The following is a 23,401-nucleotide window of genomic DNA, read 5'->3' as shown; positions in this document are numbered from 1 at the left end:
GAGTTTGGCAGTTATCCTTTCTTATAAGTTCTTAAAGTAGCAAAATTTTAATTGCCAAAAAGGAGAAATGAGATGACAGAACAGAGGAAACATTTCTTTCTCCTTTTAGTAGGTTTTAGCACTCTACCAATGTTTAGTAATACAAATGAATAAGTCAAGATCCTGAACCCTGAGGGATTCAGTCTCATGGGAGAAAAAGATTTATAAATCAATAATTGCATGATAGTGTCATAAGTATTATAGGATGCTGTCCACGTAGGAAGACAAAATAAGCATCTTCTGCCTGGGCAGGGGATCTGACTGAGTCTTTAAGGATAAGTAGAAGTTTGATGAGTAGAAGTTTGAGAAGTCGAATAGGTAGAGCATTCTAGGCAGAGGGAACAAGGTACTGCAGTTTGAGAGGCATAACACTGCATAGCACGTTTGAGGGAATTCAAGTAGTTACATAGATAAATGAGACGTGTGAGGTTTGAGATGAGTTGGAGACTAAGCTTAAAATTAAGCTGGATGGGTAAACTGGGGCAATAAACTGTATTTAATAATTTTTCAAGATACTCTGTGCCAGGTACTTTGCTTCTTCAGTCTCCCCCTTTTACCCTTCTAATCTGTGGACTCTAACCTCTAGCCACGCTGAATTTTTCCAGTTCTTTGAAATTCTATTCAGCAAACATTTATTGAATACTTATTGTATGCCAGGCACTATTCTAAGCAGCAGGAATATATTGATGAATAAAATATGCATGGTCTCTGCCTTCACATAGCTTATAGTCTGTGGCTAGCACTGGTAGGTATATGAACAACTAGCATTACAACCCACTAAATACTGTAAGTAAGTGTTACTGGTATAGTAACTTATTACGATGATCAACCAACTCTACATTGTGTTCTGAGTGGGGCTGATGAGTTAGATTTGGTGAGAATTAGGAGGGGTTGCTGGGGTGAGGCGCGGGGGTCAGGAGGAGAGGAGTACGAATCTTCTAGGCAGAGGAAACCAATTCCAAGTGTGAAAGCCCAGAAACGAGAAATAGCATAGCACTTTCCCAGCAGGTTTCCCTGCTCCACCTTTAGCCCCTTGCGGTCCATTCTCCCATAGCAGATTGATCTTTTAAAAACCTAAATTGAAATCATGTCAGTCTTCCACCCAGAATCCTCCAGTGGCTTCCTGTCTCTGTCAGAATGAAATGTGAAGTTCTTGCCATGGCCCAATGGCCCTGTTTAACCTCTTCCTACAACATTTCTGATCTCAGCTCACTCTTGGCCTGGCTTCCTTCAATTTCAGATACCCTGGCCTTTGCTATTCCTCTGACGTTCCAGACATGGTTCCATATCACAGCCCCTATACAGACTGTTCTTTTGGAAACGTTCTCCCATGTATCTGATTAGTTGGTGACCCTCACCTTATTCAGGGCCCTGTTCAAATCAAAGAAGCCTGCACTGATAACACTGTGTAAAACAGCAGCATTCTCAGCCCCACCCTCATTACTCTATCAGCTTACTCTGTGTTATTTTCCAGGGTGGCACTATCATAATTGCTGGTGGTAGTGGTGCTGGTTGTGGTGGTGTATGAATTATCTCATTAGATCCTAAGCACTATGACTATGACAATAGGTACTTTGTATGACTTTTTTTTTTGATGCTCTTCTAGTGCCTAAAATAGTGCTTTGCATATAGTGAGCGCTCAATAAATTATGTCGAAGTCTATATAGGAGGCTATAGATAGGATGTTTTGTTTTATTTTTCATCTTTGTATCTGCCCAGGAACATACATATTTCATGGATTGATTATGGTTACAGTAAAACCCAGTTGAATTTTTTAAGCCCAGTTGAATTAGTATATTTTTAAACATGTATTTTTCAATAATAATTTTTCTTAGAGCTAAAACTTTCAGTTTTTTAGCTAACAATAAAAACATTCACGGAATTCTTTGCTGGGTTTTAAATTCATGGTTTATTTTTATCCTTTTTGATCCTGAAGCATGCCAGATTAACAAGTCTGAATCATTGAGTTTTTATTTATGTAAATGTTATAATTACATTTTAATAATATGCGTAGGCAGTTATTTTATAACATTATTTTTCTAAAGTTGCATTATCGTAAATTGTGTCTTTAGTCGTAGATATAAGCACAATATATTATGTAGGCAATGATTTAACTATTGTATAGTTCAATAATTTAAAAGAGTAAAATTTTACACTATGAGTTCTAGAAAATACATGTTTATACATACAGCCACAGTTTACCTTTTGCTAGTCCTAGTAAATGCTAATTATTCAATTCTCTTACTCATCATCACATTTTCTATTCTCTCCATTTTGTACAATTTACATCACTCCCACCTTCCCAAAGCATTATCTGGGCAGCTTTGAATGTAAAACAGTCATGAATGAGCAATCAGTGGCTATTCACTACAAAATGGTGGAGAGCTGACTAAAAGTTTATCTTAGACAAATTTTATATCATATATTTAGTTAGTTTCTTCCTATCACCTGGCAATGCCAGCTCCTCCTCTGTTCTTTTTTTCCTATATAGTGCCTTCCCAGTCATATCCTGTTCCTGAACCCGTTTAAGATGAATAGGTAATGGCCACATATCAAATACTAGTGTTATGAATTAGATCAACAAAATATGAAATATTAAAATGTAAGGATTGCCTATCTGTTGCAAATATAAAGTTTTTTCTCTTGCAAAAATTATAGGGGATGGAGTGTTAGATCTCTCTACAAAGAAAACCAGCATAAAATCTGAAGAGTCATCCATATGTGATCCTTCTTCTGAAAATTCAGTGGCTGGGTAAGCAATATCTAGGAAATATAATTTAATATTAATATAAAATTATCTCTGCAGAGAACTCTTAATACTATTCTGAGTAGTATTGACGTATATAGTTTTCCTCCAGAATTTTTGTCACTCATAAGTGTCTCTCTCTCATACCTTTCATTTGTCCTTTCTCTTTCTTTTTTATTCTTTCTGTTAAAGAAAAGTTATCAGAACAATCACCAAACTTTAGTTCATGTTACTAAAATGAACTACCAACTTATAGAATACAAACTAAGAAGCAGGACGAGTAAGAGAATATTAAATTAAATACTCAGGACACAATTTTAAGGGAAATATGTAATTTATTAATTTTTTAAAACAATGAACAAATTCCAAAAGCACTGTACTTACTAATTAACGCTAGTTTATAGTGTTTAGATTTTTTTATTGCACTTTAGATGTGGTGGCAAACTACTTAAATATATCTAGTAATCACCACAAAAAGTCCTCTCATGTTTTGAAAAGTGTCATTAATCATTAAATAAATAATTAGTAGTGAAATGCTGTTCTGTTGGATTTTTGGATTTTTTTTTACAACTTTTTTGCATCTTCCCATTAACTAACTGCATAGGAAGCTTTTTTGTCACATTTAAATCTTAGAGGTAGACTGTAATTTGTTTCAACTATGGCCGTAGTAGTATTTGAGTCGTAAGGTATGGTAAGCTTTCTGTTTGAGAAACTTTGAAAATTACAATGATAATTTGAAATAGAAGTGACATTTATAATATCTAAAATTAAATTATTCAAATATAACATCTACTTGTTTCAAGTTTTAAGCTCTTGTCTAGAGAAAAATTAGTCTTGTGGAAATATGGGATGTTTGTGTTTGGAAATATTCCTGCTGCTACAAATTTCCTTTAAAGGGGTTGACTCTTTTATTACTTGTTTAGCGGTAACGTCACGTTTGTACTAACAAAAACTCCTTTAGGATTTGGGTACTTTTTATAATGGAGCTCTAATTGTACAAATAAAATTTATAAGTGTTGCTCTGCAAGCATCTATCAGAGGAATAGCAACATCATGAGAATATTTTTACAAATACTGAGTTAGGATTTTATGTTCTTGGAAGGTCTGCCCGTTGAGGCCACCGTATCATTGACACATTGTCCTACCAGGACTGTAGCGTTTGCTTTGATAAGGAGTAACTACTACATCTCACAGACTTAAAAGTGTCATAAGCAGTGATGTTACCTAAGCAAGGAGTATAATAAAGGAGTGGACCCTCCCCTTCCATAGCTGTGTGAGAGTCTCTCATGCATCAGTTTACCATCGTTTCATTCCATCCATCCAGGAGACTACACAGAAACAGAGAGGACTATGTGGAAAGAAGTGCTGAGTTTGCAGATGGTTTGCTCTCAAAAGCTTTGAAAGACATTCAGTCTGGAGCACTGGACATAAATAAAGCAGGCATACTTTATGGCATACCTCAAAAAACTTTACTTCTTCACTTAGAAGCCTTACCAGCAGGGAAGCCTGCATCTTTTAAAAACAAAACTCGAGATTTCCATGATAGTTATTCATATAAGGACAGTAAAGAAACTTGTGCAGTGCTGCAAAAAGTAGCCTTGTGGGCAAGAGCTCAAGCAGAGCGCACAGAAAAAAGTAAACTCAATCTACTTGAAACCTCAGAAATAAAATTCCCAACAGCTTCCACTTACCTCCATCAGCTAACTCTACAGAAAATGGTCACTCAGTTTAAAGAAAAAAATGAAAGCCTCCAATATGAAACTTCAAATCCTACTGTACAGTTAAAAATTCCTCAGCTACGAGTAAGTTCTGTCTCAAAATCACAACCTGATGGTTCTGGTCTGCTGGATGTTATGTATCAAGTTTCCAAAACCTCTTCAGTCCTAGAAGGATCAGCTCTCCAAAAACTGAAAAATATACTCCCTAAACAGAACAAAATAGAATGTTCTGGGCCTGTAACTCACTCAAGTGTTGACTCTTACTTTCTACATGGGGACCTCTCTCCTTTGTGTCTTAATTCTAAAAATGGAACAGTTGATGGAACCTCTGAAAATACTGAAGATGGATTAGATCGAAAAGACAGTAAGCAGCCCAGGAAAAAACGTGGCCGCTATCGGCAATATGATCATGAAATAATGGAAGAAGCTATTGCAATGGTAATGAGCGGAAAAATGAGTGTTTCCAAAGCACAAGGAATTTATGGGGTACCTCACAGCACTTTAGAATACAAGGTAAAAGAAAGATCTGGAACACTGAAGACTCCTCCGAAGAAGAAACTACGATTACCAGACACTGGGTTATATAATATGACAGATTCAGGGACTGGCAGCTGCAAAAACAGCAGCAAGCCTGTGTAGATTACTTGTTAGGAAAATGTTTGTGTGTGTGTGTGTGTGTGTGTGTTTGCGTGTGTGTGTATGTGCACAGGTGTGTATTTGTGTGTCTATATACACACGTGGGAATTACAAATGCTCACTCTGACAGGAGACATGAAATTTTACAGTTCAAAAACCACTTACATGCCTTTTGAAAAAAAGTTTTATTCAGGGTTTTCACTGTGGACAGAATTATATAGTTGCTTACTTAATTCTGATAGTTTGTATTTAATCCTTGTATAAATAGGTGAAAAAGATTCAGGTTTTCTTTGTAGTCAATAGCATAAAGCGTTGTGGGAAAACGAGTAATTGTCAAGTGAAACATTTTTATTGGTGAAAGACCATTCCAGCCATTCAGTTGAACCATCTTATAATGGAAATATGATATTCATAGTTTATAAACATTCTATACAACATACTTAACACTTGTTGTATGTATATCAAGCAACCAATCAAAGTTTAAATAGCTATCTCCATACTAAGAAAAATTAATATATACAGTATTAGTACACGACAGTGCATTCTATGAAATACAAAATGCACTCAAGTGCATCCACCAGGAATAGAAAAGAAAACCTTAAAGGATATGTATAATGAAATTTAATATTTATCATTTAATAGTTGATTTAGCAAGAAGTTGGGGTTTATAAGGTATATACTTAAAAAAAACTGACACATAGTTAACCCCAGCAGCTATAGAACCCTTTAATATAATAAGATGGAGTACTAAGAACAAAAAATAATTTAAATTTAATTATTAAAATAATTTAGTTTTGTTTTTCATTTGAAAAATAAGCTAATGTGTAAGGTTAGAAAAGAAAGTTGGAATGCAACTTAGAGCATGTTTATAATGTGCACAGAAAAAGCTTGAGAATGATAATTTTGGTTTAAATGTGCTGGTTAGTTGATGTTATGACTACTTTAAATTTTAAGGATTGTGACACACTCCTACTATTGAAAAACCTCAGTGTAACTTTAATATATTTGCTGCTGTGACACTTCAAAACATTTTCAGTTTATCAAAATGAATTGCAGATTTCATTTTGGTGGGCGATACATTATCATTTTGCTAATAACCAAATTTGCAGTTTGTTCAGGGTCTTGAATAGATTTACAAATATTTAACACTGAAGCTGTTTTGAACTTTCAGTAATGTAAACTCTCTACTAATTGGGTAGTTAGAAGCTGGGCAGTGCATTTTAACTTTTACTAGACTCATAAGAGAGACTGGTCATTTTTACATAGCAGTTTTAAAATATGGGTCAAAGTATCCTTGTTGGATTTATGGAGTATGCAACTGTAGTGGTAAAATGTTATAAAGCATATGCCTTCATATAAAGAATAGGGATTTGCTTTATGTATTCAAAATTCTCTGAGTGCCCCCTTTCTCTGTTAAAATTCAGGTTCTGATCATTTTTCTAAGCCAGTTTTCCTAAGTCCAAAAGGAATACTTTTAGCTGAATTTAAAAAATAAGTGCACCTTGTCAAATGCTTGTGTTTTTACACTTGTGTTTGTGTGTATTTAATAATCATATATACGTGTAATACTAAAGAGATTTTCAGCTATTAAATTTTAAAACTGCTTACATGTTTAAAGAAACTGAAGAGTGAGAAACTACACAACCAAGCAGTTATTTGGTCTCTGAGATCTATACTTAACCCTCTTCAGCTATTAATGTTACCTGCACACTAGGGTATGAATCCTCTTTTTTTTTTCACCCCAAGAAAATATACATAATAGATTACAGAACAGCAGATGTCAGGGTCATCTTTCTTTTTAAAGAATTAAGCCATATTTTGTGAGGGCCAGAACTTGGATTATTTAGTATATTTCCCCCTTCCCCCAATGAAAAGCAAAGTTAAAGGTAAAGTACATATTTCAAAACAATTTTATTGACCTCTTTATACAGAATTTTACTTGGAAAACTTTGGGGGCTTTGAATGCATTACATAATATTTATATTGTATTGAGCTTTTTTATTCCTCACACTATATTTACATTAATAAATTGATTGAGAAGTTTATAGTAAAGGGAAACTTACAGAACACTTTTGTATCATTTAAAAGATGACCTGACCAAAAACTTTACAGGATTCATAAATCAGGGATCATTTTGCTATTGACTTCACAGTAATCAGTAGTTTTATAGGTGATATTATAGTTAATTTGCAGCATTTTAGTACTTGTATTATTTATTTTTGGTCAGAAATAGTAAATTAAAATATTTTTTGATAGTTTATAGGTAATAATCAACCCATAACTTTTAAAAGAAACAGAACATTTCTATTACTGAGTTAACATTTGATTATACAAACTAGGAAAGGCAGGGAAATTCCCCTTCTCCCCAGTGATTCTATTAAGATGACCTTTATGTTAAACTTTCAAAGTACTTTATGAATTTAGTTACCAGTTACTATTTATTAATTGACAATTTTCTGAAAAATCCCGTTTCAGCAGACTTAATGAAGGTGAAAGCAACCCTTATGTGCTTTCTACTTATTTGAATGTTCCTCAAGTATTTTATATTAAAAAAAAAAAAAAGAAGGAAAAGAAAAAACAGTGCCTCTGTTTTTAGAAAACTACTGCTCAGTCAAGTTGTTTAAACCATTTCTGGTAGCTAATGACAATTTTATATTAAATTGTATACTAACTTTAGTGAGACTGATTTTTTTAGTTGTTTACAGTACAAATACTTGTATTTGTTTTTTAATTGCAGTATTTCCATTGTCGCAGTAATTTAGTAAAACTCTGTGGCTGCCTTGATTTTGACAGATTTTGTTAATATAAACTGATTGTTAGGCAATTAGTTATATTTATGCATAAATCAATTGCACTATAATTCATGAATTATTTATTACAATATTTTCTAATGAATTCATGTATCTGTCTTGTGTTGTAAATGTACTGTAATTCTGTTCCTACTTTGTGTTGTTATATATCTAAATCTGATTGTATGAATTTTAATTGTTCAGTTAACGTGTTTCTAGGTTGTAATTTGTAGTAAAGCACTTCAATGCTTTTGCACTTAAATTTACAACACTGTTGGTGTGTGATTGATTTACTCATTCAGTAAAAGAAAAAAAGAAAAGAAAAGAAAAAAACTGACTACACTGACTTCTTTGATTTACTTTAGGAAGCAGTTTTATTAAATATAGTATTCTAATTTACTTTTTCTGAAGAAATATTCCAACAAGTTTCTAATGGGCAAAATGGATAGTAACATACTAAAAATAGGCAGGATGTTTGGTTTATAAATCAAACAGGAAAAGGTTAGAAAACTTTAAAAGCAAAGGATCTACGAAAAAAATACAATTTTAGAACCTTATATAATCACCTGAGAATAAATTCTAGACTGGATACTTATATGTGTGTTCAACTATTATTTACTCATTACTAGGTTTTTCTTTAAGATCCTAACATGCAAGAAATATGGGGGAGAATGTTTGAAGCCAAATAAGCATATTGTGAAGTTCTGTAATTTGAGATCTTAGTTTCTGATATCTGATACATAAGATAGAATCTAATATCTGAATATCTAATTTATACCTTTATTAAGCTGTTCTTATAGCATTAGATGGGAATTACTGGCTACCATAGTATTTTTGAAATTCCATTATTAATAAATTGAATAAGAAAACTCTAAAAGCTTTGCTTAGAATGTCAGAAAAGGGATATAAAAAGCAGTGGTTTTTGTAATTTTGTGAGCTTAATCAAGTTGGTATTATAACATTGTTTCAGAATACTTAACACTAGTCATTAGTTTTGATTACTTGTGCCACATACCTGGCTTTATTAACAGAAAAAAGCCTTTGAGCATTTCAGGAAGAGTTATAAACAGTTATTAATCTTTAAAATACAACATATTTTTCCAAGAAACATGTAAATTCTCTCTTTATTATGCCATAACATCACTTTAGAAACTACTGAAGTGCATCTCTCACAACATTCTGGGTTTTCTTTTGCTTGTGTGAAAATTAGTCATTTTTAATTTGCTGGAAAAAAATATATTGTAATCTTTGGTAGTTACCATTTCTTCCTACCCTTGCTCTCTACATATATTTTTTAAAACTATGTTATTGAATCCTGGGAGTCAGTTGCATCATTTTACACTCCCAACCATGACAAAATTTATAAAAAATTATTTTCAAAAAGGAAAGGATACTGGGATCATGTCCTATCTTCATCTGTCTAGAGGCGGCAGTGACTTTAAAAGTTTTGTTTTAATTTCACATCTCTTCTCACTTTGTTTGATAGCTTCTTTATGTCAGATCACTAGTTTTAGTGGAACATTGGATGGATCTAGTAAAGTTATCTTTATTTCCAGAAAAGTTTTGATCACGTGTTTAAAATTTGCTTCCTTATTTTTGCTACTCAAATAACATAATTTTTATAAAATATAAGTGAAATATTACTTACCTCTGAAACAGGCTATATCAGTTTTAGGCAGCAAAATAAAAATATTCCACTTCCTGTTTTAAAGTAAAAATCTTATAATTTTTAATATAGATGAGCATAATAATTCTGTATTTAAACAGAAATACATTCTTCAATAGTAGTTCATAATCAGCATTATTCCAACCTTAAAATTTCTAGAAATCAGGAACTATTAAAAACAACAAATGTAATAAACTGTAAGTGAAAGGCAATTTTCATGTACAGAGTTTGGTGATATGTTTAATTAAAATAGATACTTTTCTGAAACAGAACTCTTTAAATATATTTTATTCTTCCTGCTGCTGGTATTGGATTAAAAAAAAATTTGTAGACTTCTATATTGGTTGATAAGCAAGCCCGGTTCTTAGTTAAAGTTAGATGTATATTAGTTTCTGTAGTGGGCCATTTTCCAGCATTTGAAACTTAATAATTAGGTAAGTAATGCCTTTAGCTTTTATGAAATTACTTTAGTATTTAACATCAATTAAAAATAGATTTTATTTTTAAATAGCTAACGCCTGCAGCTTAATCTTAGGAAAGACATTCTCTTATTTACATAAAATCTAAATCCCTTAATTTTCCTTGTGATTATGGAAAGCTTTTATTATTTTCACTGCCTTGGAAAAAATATCTATTTTAAATAAAGATTGTACTCCTACATTTTATTTTCCTTATTTGCACTAATGTAGACTGATAATTATGTATCAGAATATAAAATGGCTACTTCATAAAAATTTAACTCCTTCTGAAGCACTTTCCATTAAATATTCTTAATACATTAAAAACAGACAATATATAAATGTAATCATATGTATAATCATCAGCTTTTATATTGCAAAAATAGGGCTTTGCTTTGACTTATACTTTGTCATAGGAAATTAATTATCCGTGCTTCATTATATTTTTGCTAAACAATAATCAAAATGCCGTTATTGCAGCTCTCTAGGAGTCAGGAGTCCAGCAATACCAAAATATCTTTTTTCAAACACTGTTAAAATTATAACTCCTTATAGTGGTATTTTTGCTGCAATTCATTTTTTGTTTGATTTTTATTTTTAGTTCAACTGTTGATGCAAAATCAGAGGAAGCTACTAAAATGGAAAAAAGAAAATCAGCATTAAACAAAGTTTTGGAATCTTTGTGCATACATCACCAGCAACAAGTTTTGGCTATGTTGAAATTTCTAGTCCAAGAGCAGAATGCTGCTTCTCTTTGCTGTTGTAATACATCATGTGTTGTGTCTTCAGAATCTCAAAAGCCCTTAATCGAAGATGATTTATATGGTCTGTTCTGTAGTTGTGAATATAGGCTGGCAGAAAGAGGTTGTTTACAAAACGAAAAACAAAGCCCTGGTTTAGAACCTCTGCCAGTCTGTATTAAAGATTTACATTGTTTATCTTGCCAAACTGTAACTGTTGAACACGTTAAGCCAGTAGTGAATAGAGGAATTGCAGACAGTTATAATTCTCACAGGTGCTGTTCTGGACTGTTACCAAACATTCACTCTACAAGATCAGCCTTTCGTAGTCCTCTTTTGTCAAAGGAAGTATGTGATCTTTCAGTCACTCTTAAAGATGCCTGTAGATCTCGAAGTCCCTCACCCCCACCATTATCACCTGTAGAAACTGAAGGATTTGAAAAATTGAAAGACGTCATCTCAGAGATTTCAGCCTTAGAAAATAACAAACTTGAAGCAAACATTAACCAGCCTCCATCTCTCACACCAGCAGAAATAAGCAGCAATAAGAGTGATCATCAAGATAAAATACTTAAAACTAAAAAATCCAGTAACTCTTATTCTTTACTCTCAAATGACAGCAATAATTCTACTACAAATCATGAAAAAGGTGAAACTGCTGTAATTTTTCAAGATTTAATGGATCGCATTAATGAAAAACTAAAATCAATAGAAACCACGGATATGACAAGCCTTGTAAAATTATCTAGCAGTGATTATAATACATATAATGACTTAAAATTGGGAGATTTCATAACATCTCTCTTGCATAATGCAAAAGCCAGTGATTATAGTTTTATGGAATTATTGAGTCAACATGATAAAAAGGTAGAAAATAAAATTATTCAGACAAGATTTCGAAAGCGTCAAGAAACTTTATTTGCAATGCGCAACTCCTCTGATTCACCCATGTTTAGAAGGCAGTCTTTACAGATAAAGAGAGAACTTGCTAGTCTTGATGAAAATTTTACAAGAAAAAAATACACCGAAAAAAGTTCAAGGAAATTGACACAAAACAATGAGATATCTTCATCAGACAAAGGAGAATTCTATCATGACCAAGGGGCTTCTTTACAAAATTCTAAAAGACTTCAAGATAAAAATCATGCTGAAACATCATTTTCACCAAATTATGCATTACAGTCACTGCAACTACCTCTTCATAGTTCAGAAACTAACTTGTCTTTTAATGAATTTTCAGAAAGCTTTAAAACAACTTCCCCTGAGAAAATGAGCATAAGAAAGCCACAGGAGAAATCTGCAGATGGAAAACAATTTTTGCAAAATGATAGGAAAAATCCAAAGTTAGGTAATACTCAAACTCTTTTGAGAAATGATGCTTCTGGACTTTTGAGCAGAACTAAACGAAATATTGTGCCTCCAGGGTGGTATTCTATATATGTAACAAATAATTATGTTTTTAAAAAATCCCCTAAAGCCAAAAAAGTATCCGAATCCACAACAAAAAACGATCCAGTGAAAAATATTCACATTGAAAGCTCACACAATATAGACCTAAACAAAATTGCAATGAATTCTAATTTACAAGTGGTTGTGAAGCGTTTGGAAGATACAATAAGTATAGCCAAAAAATCCTGGAATAAGCCATTATCAGAAGGATATAAAGCATCCAAGAAATTGATAGAAATTGATGGTAAAGACCAACATGCTGACAGAAATATGACTCTTACTCTAAATAGAATGACATGCAAAGAACAGAGCTTATCAAAATCTGTGGTAGCATCCGGCAATATTATCAAAAGTCATTGCATGCCTACAGTGGATTTGAATAACAAAAGACTTGAAAATCTGAAAAAGTCATCTATTTTAGATATGGGTCACTTGATTTCCAGTGTTGAAAATGTACCAGCAAAATATGAAGGTACTGAAAGTTCATCTGTTTCCAACTATTCTAGTCCTATCAAACTCATGTTTTTATCTGAGGTTAAAAGTAGTGAAGGGGTCAAATATACTTTAACTTCAGTTGGCACTTCCCATTCAAATGTCATTCTCCCTTCTGAAAAACCTACAACCCATCACGTAACTGAAGAAAAAACAGAAACAAATGAGGATATCTCAAATGCGAACTCTGAAAATTATCGCTGCAATCATTATGATACTGATATTTTTCAAAGAGAACTAAACAAATTCAGTCATGCAAAAGAAACTGCAGGATCCTCTACAATGTTTATAGGTGATATAAATAGTGATAAGCCACAAGAAGAACCTAAGGACAATTCAAGCAGTGCTACTGATCCATCTTTTAAAAGAAAACCAGGTAGACCAAAAAAAATAGGTCCCCAAGTTGTGAAACAGATTAAGCGACCAATTGGAAGACCACCAAAGCCTAAAATTGATCAAACAAACATCACTGTTTGCCAAAATGAGCCCTTTAGTGCTGGAAGGAAAAGCCCAGAATGTCTCATATCAGAAGTAAAAGAAGGTATTTATAAAAAGAGTATTACAGTAACTGTTATTTACGGAAGGTCAAGAAGAACTAAAAGGCATGTTTCTGAAGGAAGGGTAAACATAAGCAACCTTATGTCTTTAAACAATAATGCTGGTGATTTTCCAACTGAATATAATACTCCCAGAAATATTAGTGAAGACAAAATTGACTTGGGTGAAAGAATAAGTGCTGTAGCAAGCTTGACTACTGAAAGTGAGATCTTGGGGTCTGGCTTTGAATATGTGAGACCCATCAAGAACAAATCTGTGATACCTCAGCCTTCCAAGAACATTATTCGACCAAATCAGAAGCCTTTGGCAATAAGTAGGAAGCCTGGTAGACCGGCAAAAGTGAAAATCTCTGGCATATCTGTGACTATTAATAGAACTTCACCTCAGGAAAGAGAAGTAAGTATTAGCAGCTGCTTGCCTCCTTTAGAACAGGATAATACGTCAGGAAAAAATCTGCCTGAAGAAAAGTATGACCAACAGTGCACTCAAATGGATAAAATAAGGCACACTGAAGCTGATATATTTAAAAATGGATCAAAACGTATGATTGCTACTGTACCTTTGAGACATTCTATTAGGGATAGAAAACCATCTCTGCATTTCTTACATTCATTAGCATCTTCTAGCTCACTTATTTATAGAAATGCTCTGCTCCATAAATCATATAAACTGCATTTGCAGAAAAATAAAAGTCAGAAGGAAAAACGTAGGCACTCAAAGATGAAAATAGCTTACAAAGATACCCCAAGAAACAGACTTTCGCGGAATGCAAAAAAGTGTTTGGAAGATAATAAATTAGTACCTATTTCTGAAGTATCCTTGGATCCTATAATTTCATCAAACCCTTTGCTCAGGTGGTGGGCTACTTCTGCTTCAAATGATTCCTTATTAGAGGAATTGAACAATAGATTTGAGCAAATAACAAATGCTTGGGTGCAAGTAAGTGGAGATGAAGCTGAAAATTGTATTCATAAAAAAAGAGAACACATTGAAAATGATCATTTCAAAGTAGCAAGCCCTTTGGAAACTTGTCTTTTAGAACTTGAAGTTTCACCTGTAAAAATGCTTTTTCAGAAAAAGTATGATTTGAATGAACTCTGTACTTGGTTTATGCAAACAACAGAAACACAGTCTCTTTCACTAGTTAGAAAAGCAAATGCCCGAAACCCTTTGGAAGTAATAAATACCAGGGGAATCAAATTAGGGACCAAATATTCTGACTTTAATGCCAGCCCCTTCAGAAAGCACTTTAAAAAATTTGCACTCTCTTCTCCTTCAAAATCAGCAGAGAAATTGCATATACTGCATAAAGTGGCTAACTCTCCACTCTTAAATGTGAAAAGTAATTTAGCAATAGCTAGATTAAAAAGGACTGAGTTTAAGAGGTTGCATCATGAAAGGTGGAAAAGAGAGGGAAAGCTGCACAACCATGGAACAGTTGACTGGAACTCTAAAAGGAGAAACTTAAGATTTTTCTGCCAGAACCAATTTTTAAGTAAGACTGAGGGAGAAACAAATGCTGACATCCCACTCCAAGGAAAAAGCATAGTAGATAATCAGTGTGTTTTGCCACCTGAGATCAGGGGTGACTTGCAGCAGAGGGTAGTAATGCCTGACTTCAAAATACATGCTAGTTTTGAGAATAAATTTAAGTCAGAAGCAAAAGAGAATGGAACAAATTGCAGCCAAAAAGACTTTCAAAAGGGACCAAGACTAGAAAATGTATGTCCTAATAGTTGGAGGTCAAAAACCTTAAAAGACTGTAGAATATTTTTGAGGAAGCTCAACTGTCTTGAACACAGAAATACTTTTAAGCTAAATACAATCATTTACTCTCCTGAATCTACTGACAGTGGAAATACTCATCAGACTCATATGGAAGAATCAAAGCGCTTTACTTTAAGATCTCATTCTGCTAGGCAAAATTCTTTTAAAAAACAATCTAAAGAAATAGAAAATGCTAAAGCAAATAATCCTTCAGCTGATGAATTTGCTGACCATCTTGGCAATAGTAAATTAAGCAAATGTGTTAACTTTGACAAGAATCCTGATAGTTTTGAAGTTCTTAGCAATTTGAACAAAAGAAAAAGACCTCCATGGAAGACCACAGAAATGTCAACAAAAAGACATAAACGACAGTCTTGCAACAGTGGACAAATGGCAAACTATTTTTCCAAATCCCTAGGTAAGTTCTTCTCTACTTAATTTTAAAGTTTCATTGTAGGTGCCTTGAGTAAAGTATAACAGGTAGAAAAGGAACAGCTGATTCAGTTTTAATTAGTTTCCAAAATATTTGGACAACCTAATTTCTTGGCACCTAGTATGAAACTCGTGAAATTAGGTGCTGCTAAATGTACCAGTGCGCTTCCCCACCTCTTAATATGTCCAGGATTTCACACAAATAAAAATATATATAGTAGAGACATAGAAATCATCTTTAAAATATATTATTTTAATAATGTAGATGTTATCTCCTTTTGCATTTGGTAGATCTATTAAAAGCAGTAAGCAGTTTGACAGATAAATATAACCAAGTAACTAACTAAAAATTAAGTACCACACTATAAACTAGTAAATATTTACTCAATTGAGAAATCAACCACAACTATGAGACCATGTTTTTAAAAAAGTAAAGACTATCTGTTAAATTGATAGATTGTAACATATCCTAGGATAATCCTAATCTCACATCACCCACCAAGTTGTTATGTCATTTGGAGCTCACTTTAAGACTGATGATTTGAAGAGTGGTAGAGCAACAATATTTTTAAAAATAAATCAGCAAACTTGTTGAGTAGTTTTTTTGATATCAGACATTGAGCTCATTTCCACAGATATAAAGATGAGGATTCTTTTTCACAGGTAATCCATAACTAGCAAAAGAGAATCATATACAAGTTATTGTTAAGGTAATGCCAAATTCAAAATGCAAACCAGAATTACCTTAGCAAACAATTACATCGTTTACTCAGTTATACTGACCGGATGTTGGTGCCTCAGGGAGACTCAGGGACCCTACAAGCTTGTCCAACCCACAGCCCGTGGACCACATGCAGCCCAGGACTGCTTTGAGTGTGACCCAACAGAAATTTGTAAACTTTCTTAAAACGCTATGAGATTTGTTTGTGTTTTTTTGTTGTTGTTTTTGTTTTTGTCTCTGTAGCTCACCAGCTATTGTTAGTGTATTTTATGTGTGGCCCAAGACAATTCTTCCAGTGTGGCCGAGGGAAGCCAAAATATTAGACACCCCTGCTATAAAACCTAGTAAAAATAATATAGGAACACTATAGTTGCCAGTGTAGCCATTTCCAGCTCTTCGTATCGATAAGTACTGGACAATGAGGGATATTGAGGAGTATGGAAGTACTTGTTGATTACTTGCTTAACATGAAAGAAATTTTACATTTGGAAATTTAAAGATATTATATAGTTGCATCATTATATATTTTAGGGGTGTTTTTGGGGGAGTTGGGGAAGTATTGGCTTTATTTTTACTACTCTTTTTAAAACTTGTTTAAAAGCTAAAATAGGTAGTATCAGGTCTTATATTAAAATAGTAAAAGCAGTAAATTCTTGATTTTTAATAAGTTAATGATTTTATGACCCCCAAGATTCAGTTATTCAACTATATAACTTTAAAGCCTATTTCAGAAAGTAGTGATTAAAATTTCAAATATCTAACATGCAATGATTAAAATTTTAAAGGTTGGCCAAAGTAGATTCTCTATTGTAAACGATGAATCAAGACTTTAAAAAGTGCCCTGTTTCTTGTTCTTGGGATAACTAAAAATATCAAATGCCATGTCAGGAAAAAGAGAGGCAAAAAAACCTGATAGTGGTTTTTTTTTTATTATAATTCATCTGAAAATATACACACATAATTCTTAAAGACTGTCATGAATGGAGAATAAAATGTAAAGCTTCATTTTTAATTCTTTATATCATCCTCATATCATGCTGTTACAGTTAACCAGAAGTAAATGCATTAATTCATTTTACAACAGAACCGTATTTTGTCCTTTTAGCTTCTTAATCATTGTATCTTCCTAAGAAATAAATATCAAGCTTATTTTAATGTGACTATTTACCCCCACTAAATATGAAATCATCCTAGAAAAAATAAGATGGAAGATGCCTAGTGACTACTTTTTCAAATTAATTTCAAAATCCTTTTGGGCAGTTTTAAAATTTTTAGTATCATTTGAAGAGCTGTTTTTGATCTTTCTCATTTTTAAAATTACTAGTACTATTTCCTGTTCTGCTTAAAGTTTTATCTATCTTTCACTGATAACTTTCCTTCTTTATTTTTTAACATTCTTTTTTTTTAGTCAATCAACAAGGACGTTATTTTTATAAAGTTGTATTTATAGAAATATTTGTTAATATTTATCTGATTTTTAAAGTATTATTTTTTTCTCATTATTCTTGGTATCTCATACTTCTTTTTGCCTTTTTGGAAATGATGCTAAACCTCATTATTAGTTTTATATGTGTTTTTCTTCTTTGTAGAATAAATTACTGACTGGAGACTTAAGAGACTTAACAACCAGACTTTTCTAGAAAAATTTCTAAGGCAGTGTATATGAGATTTTGAAATATTTCTGTTGATGAAAAGTTTTGCTTCTATCACAAATATCTTGTTTTGTACATTTTGAGATGAACTGTCCAGATATAATTTATGAGTTTTTAAATTTATACTTCACCACATTTGTACTGCTGTATATATCAAGTGTGCACATGGAAAGGAGGCAGAAAAATGCAATCCCATTCTATTCTTACTTCAACAAGTATTTAATGAATGTCTACAATATGCTCTTAGGCACTGTGGAAGGTTCAAATAGTTCCTTTCCATCTAAGGGAGAAAACAAGAGCTACATCATTTATTCAGTAAATAGAATGTATTTCATTTTTTAAGTGGGATGTTATATGCCTTAAGGGGATAGAATGGTTAAAGTCATGGTTGTTGCTCTTATATGTTCCTCCATGTCATGAAGGATAGAAAAATGGATAGCCAATTCCAGTAGAAGGATGATGACTGCTATGATCAGAGAGAGAGCGATGGATTGTAAGAGCACATTAAAGAGAAATTGAACTCAGATTTAGGGAATTAGGCAAGGTTTCCTACATTGTTGCATCTAAGCTGAGGCTTGAAGGAGGCCGATGTAGTAGAAGTTGGAAGAGGAGTGTTTTCAGGCAGTTGCAAACGATGTGGAAAATTTGGATGACAAAAGAGAGCAAGCAGCCTGGGCAACATAGCGGGACCCCATCTCTGCAAAACAAACAAACAAATAAAATTAGCCAAGTGTGGTAGCCCACACCTTGCTTGAACCTGGGAGGTCGAGGCTTCAGTGAGCCATGATTGTGCCACTGCGCTCCAACCTAGGTGTCTCAAAATTTTTTTTAAGAAAAGAGCAAGCATATGTGGAATATTGAGTAATTTATCAGAACTGAGGCATAAAATAGGAATCATGGATCAGGAGGGAGTGGGAAAATGGTAAAACAATGAAGCTACTGAGGGAAGCATAGCCCATATTGTGAGGTCAGCATCACATAATGAAACAAAAAATGTTTTAAGCCCTAATAGTAGCAGTAATTGAAAAGAATAGATTTGAGATCTATAAAGTAAAATCAATCTCTTAAAGATTAGAAGAAAAAAGGGAGAACATCCAGGTTTTTGCCTTGAACATCTGGGTAGAGGATAGTAAGATCTACTAAGATAGAATGCTCTTTAGATGTGAGAAATTTGAGTTGTTCAGTGGGATATCCAAGAAAGGATGTTAGGAAGCAGTTATGGATATGCTTCCTAAACATACGGATCTGTTTCCCAAGAAAAAGGCCTGAGCTGAAATAAGGATTTGTGAATCAACAAATAACTGAAACCATGAGAGTGGAAGAGATTACAATGAGATTACTCATTGTAAGATTGAAAGAGCCTAGGGAGTCAGAGCCTCAAAGATTTAGGAAAAAGGAAGGATGTATACAAAAGGAGACAGATGACAGTAGTTGAGAGGTAAGAGGAAAGCCTGGAGAATGTGGTGAATGGAAATGTGTTGTAAGAAGGGAGAAGGCAATGTAAACTGTTGATAAGAAGTCAACTAAGATGAGCCCTGAAACGATTCCATTGAATATAGCAACAAGAGTTTATCTTAGTTGTTGGGAAAGAGTAGCTTTGGTGGACTAACAGAGCCACAAGTCATATTCAAGGCTAGATGAGTTAAATGAAGGAAGAGAAAGAAAATTAGCACAGAAAACTATAATTGACCATGAATGGAGAGAATATACAAAGGTTAGCTAGATTAAGCCGGGGTTGAAGACAGGTTTAAAAGATATATATTTACATGCTAATGGAAAAAAGCCAATAGGGAATAAACAATTGAAGATACAGAAATGAGATGGCAACCAATGGAAATGGAGTGAAGCCCCTGTGTAGATTATTGGGTATAGGATCTAGGACATGGTTAGAGAGATTGGTCTTAGCCAAAAGGGTCACTTTTCTCTAAAAAAAAAAAGGGGGGGGGGTAGTGGGAACAATATGTGGGAAGGCAAATCGGTAATTTGTGGGCAGAATCCTGAGATATTAGAGTCCATTTTCTATGAATCAAGAGGTAATCAAGAGTAGTATGTGGGATTGGGTAATTGGGGAATATGGACAAGGTTTGAAATAGCTGTCTCAAGAAATATAGGATAGAACAACTGGTTTTATCTCAGCTGCCAGAATGTAAGCCTGGAGAAAGGTGGGCCCTTAGATTTAATAATAGTCAAGTTCACCACGTGGGGATGACAGGACAAAAGAGATCGAGCCAAGAATATATCTGTTCTGTGGATAGTGAGAAGCTATATGATCAAAGCAGAGTTCTAGAGAATCTTTTCTAATAGTAGCACAAATATAGATCCAGGGGGTGGAGGATGGGAAATGTGATATGTGAAAGGTCAGTTGCAAGAGATGATTTTTGAGATGATAATGGCCTAAAAATGGAGTGCGACTGTTGGAAATAATATAGACCTTTTTAATGTCAGTATCTTTTGAGTTCCCAAAGCAGGTGTATATCTTTTCCTAATTGATAAACATCTTGATATAAATAAGCTGACTCTGGACACCTCTGAGTAAACTTTTAAGAATCAAATAACCTAATGTGGTCTTGAAGCTCCTGTAATAATAGTAGTCATCCTAAAACATTAAATTTTCCCATAAAAATTTTGAATTCAGTTGACACTTTGAATCGAATTCTGAGATGACTGAAAAAAAAAAGTTTGTCAGCTTCTTCTATTTTGCCATCTGTCGTCAAAAATAACTGAATTTACATTTTTCCCATTCAGAATTCTGGTTTTCACACAGGTTTGTAACTGGTGGCTGATTTTTAACTAAGTAATATACTCCTTCAACTACCAGAAAGCAAGACTAACCATACATACTCCTCTGATCTTGCTTATGAGCATTTTAACACATATTTTGAACACTGAACACAAGATAAAAGTAAATGATTACTTTAAGTAAAACTATTAAGATTTGATTCTGTTAAAGTATTCTAATGAAATTAGGAATTTTTTTACACCCAACCTCCCTGAGGAATTTTTAATAAAGATACATTCTGTTTATATATGAGTTTTTCCCCTGTAATTTTCTTAGGAATTAAGAGAAGAGTTTAGGTTTTAAAGAGTCTCTAACTTTTGCCGTAATATTTTGTGAAAATGTAAAACAGGTAAACAATCTTTGTCTTGATGTTTTTTCTTAGAATTTTTCTTGAATATTTTATATTCCATTGCTTTCTCAACTATTACTGAGTTTTCAGGATATTCTGTTTTACTAATTGCCTCATATCTTTCTCAGAAAGTCATTCAGTTTATTTAACAAACATTGGATACTTTTTCTTTTGATGTATCAGGTGTTGTGTTAGATGTTCAAGTCACAAAGGAACTCAAGGAATTTATCTAGAAGATATTTCAAGTTTTTACTTTGGCAACATAATTAGTAAAAGAAACATAATTTGGCTGATTCCACATACTGGTGGTTGTAGAGAACAGAACTATTTTCAGACATAGATTTAATTCTCTAAATTGGGAAGTCTGGCCCATGGCCTATTTTGTAAATAAAGTTTTATTGGAACACTGCCATGTTCATTCACTCGTATATTGCCTATTGCTATTTTTGTGCTGCAGAAGCTGAATAGTTGCAACAGACACCATAAAGCCTACAGAGTCTAAGATATTTACTACCTGGCACTTTGCAGAAAAGTTTGCCGACTCTGTTGATATCACTACAATTTTGATACGGTGTGGCTTGAAAAAAATAAAAAATAAGTTGTTGGCTTTTAAAAAATATATTAAGGTCATCCTATCTTGTTCGTCCCCAACACCCCATCCACTTCTTCCTCAACACTCGCTCCCTCAACACAATACAATGTATTTGACATGTTAGCTGTTCTGTTTTGTTTGATCTTTACGGGTCAATATCTGTCTTTATCCAGCAGAGTGGTGCTGGGGGAGCCATGAACACCAGTTGTATTCTGTTTTGTAAATCTTTATTCTCTCCCTGCAGCCTCCAGACCTGCTTTCTCTATCTGAGGTAAGTTCAAGGGTCACCCTTTTCTTCTTTAACCAGCTGCTACCACCTGCTAGAAGGAGATTGGTTTCAATGCCTCACACCATGATAAATTCCTGCCTCAAGGTCTAAATGTTCTCTTTTTCCTTTTTTCTTCCTTCTTTATTTCTTAAGAATTCAAAATTCTTAGTTCAGCTCTCCTAACTACCATTTTTTCTTCTCGTTTTTCCTGGGCAGTAACAGTTTTCTTGTCATGGAGCTGAGCATTCTGTGATTATCGTAACGTTAAGCCTAGTGAATTCACCTATAGTTTAATTACAAACAAAAAAGGCAAGGGTAGGTGTCTGAATGATTTCATCTTGCCACTTTTTTTTTTCTTGTTTGTGTTTGTTTTATTTAAACCAGACCTTGGCTTCTTTTTCCTTCTCCCAGTTCCAGGCAACCTGGAAAATGCATTTATTTGCTACTTTTTTTCTGTGTTATGCAAACATAGAAAGCTAGATTTTAAAAGCCTGTACCTATAAACTCTTTTTATTTATTCAAAAGTGTTTGTCTTCTGCGTGCTAGGCAGTATGTTAGACACATGCGAAATAGTGGGGGCAAAACCAGATATGGTTCCTACCCTCACGGTTCAAGTTTATTTGGAGAGGCAGACATTGAGTAAATACACAAATCTGTTACATTCTCAGTATGTGGTGCTATGGGAATTTAATTTTGGGAGGTTTTACCAAGTGAAGGAAGAGTTCCCTGAGCAAATGGCCATTAAGCTAAGCTGTGAAGGGTGAGGAGGAATTAACTAGGCCAAGTGGTGGAGAACCAGTAGGGTAGGAAGAAGGATTTGGATGTGGAAAAAATGCTGAGGTGTGGGATTCTTGGCAGGTTAGAGGTAAAAGTCATGGCCAGTGTGTCTAGTCGAGAAAGAAGGAGATGATGTCAGATGTAGGGAGGATTGAGAAGGAAGCAAAGGAACAGACTATACAAGTTCTTATGAGCCATGCCAAGAAGTTTGTCTACTTTCAGTGGCTCCCCATTGCACTTAGGGCAGAGATTTAAATTGGAAGTGGACAGGGAAGATATGACATAATCAGATTTTGCTTTCTAGAAGATCTCCCTGGTTGCATTGTGAAGAAGGAAGGGTGTAGGGCAAGACACCTAACCACACTTAGACCATTGTGATTCACAAACTTTAGTGTGCATCAGAATCACCAGCAAGTCTTGTTAAAATGATTGTTCGGATCCACCTACAGAGTTTGATTGAGTATGGGGTGGGGCCCAAGTGATACTTATGCTTATGCTTCTGGACCTGGAAGTACACTTTGAGAACCACTGGTAATAGAGTGTAAGTGTTATAGTGGTAGAAGGAAGATTATTTACTAATATGAACATAATGTTATAAGTTTCCCTTTAAACACTTCTTCAGCTATATCACAAATTTTGCTCTGCTGTGTTTTCATTTTAATTAAATTCAAAATATTTTCTAATTTCTCTTGTGATTTTTTTCTTTAGCCCATGGATTATTTAGAGATATGTTGGCTGGGCGCAGTACTCACGCCTGTAATTCCAACACTTTG

At 33.7% G+C, this 23,401-nt stretch overlaps 1 protein-coding gene across 22 annotated transcripts in view; it reads left to right on the top strand.

Annotated features, from left to right (window-relative positions):
- The window catches only part of LCORL (ligand dependent nuclear receptor corepressor like), a 179,209-nt gene that overhangs the window by 133,546 nt on the left and 22,262 nt on the right, over positions 1 to 23,401 (top strand). For 7 of the 22 annotated variants that reach the window (XM_009447409.5, XM_009447410.5, XM_054682802.2 and 4 more), the window contains 2 exons: positions 2,698 to 2,791; positions 10,654 to 15,476. The exons of 2 other annotated variants lie outside the window; for them this stretch is intronic. In XM_009447409.5, the coding sequence (XP_009445684.4) occupies positions 2,698 to 2,791; positions 10,654 to 15,476 (4,917 nt within the window). Of the gene's footprint in view, positions 1 to 2,697; positions 2,792 to 4,109; positions 8,266 to 10,653; positions 15,477 to 21,827; positions 21,855 to 23,401 lie in introns of those variants that run through there. 13 more of the 22 variants (XM_517122.8, XM_063809420.1, XM_054682804.2 and 10 more) reach the window with 8 other exon arrangements.

Source organism: Pan troglodytes, chromosome 3 (assembly GCF_028858775.2).
Source record: "Pan troglodytes isolate AG18354 chromosome 3, NHGRI_mPanTro3-v2.0_pri, whole genome shotgun sequence".
NCBI classification, from domain to species: Eukaryota; Metazoa; Chordata; class Mammalia; order Primates; family Hominidae; genus Pan; species Pan troglodytes.
Note: the sequence above shows the minus strand (reverse complement) of the source record. Positions and strands in the feature narration are given on the sequence as shown.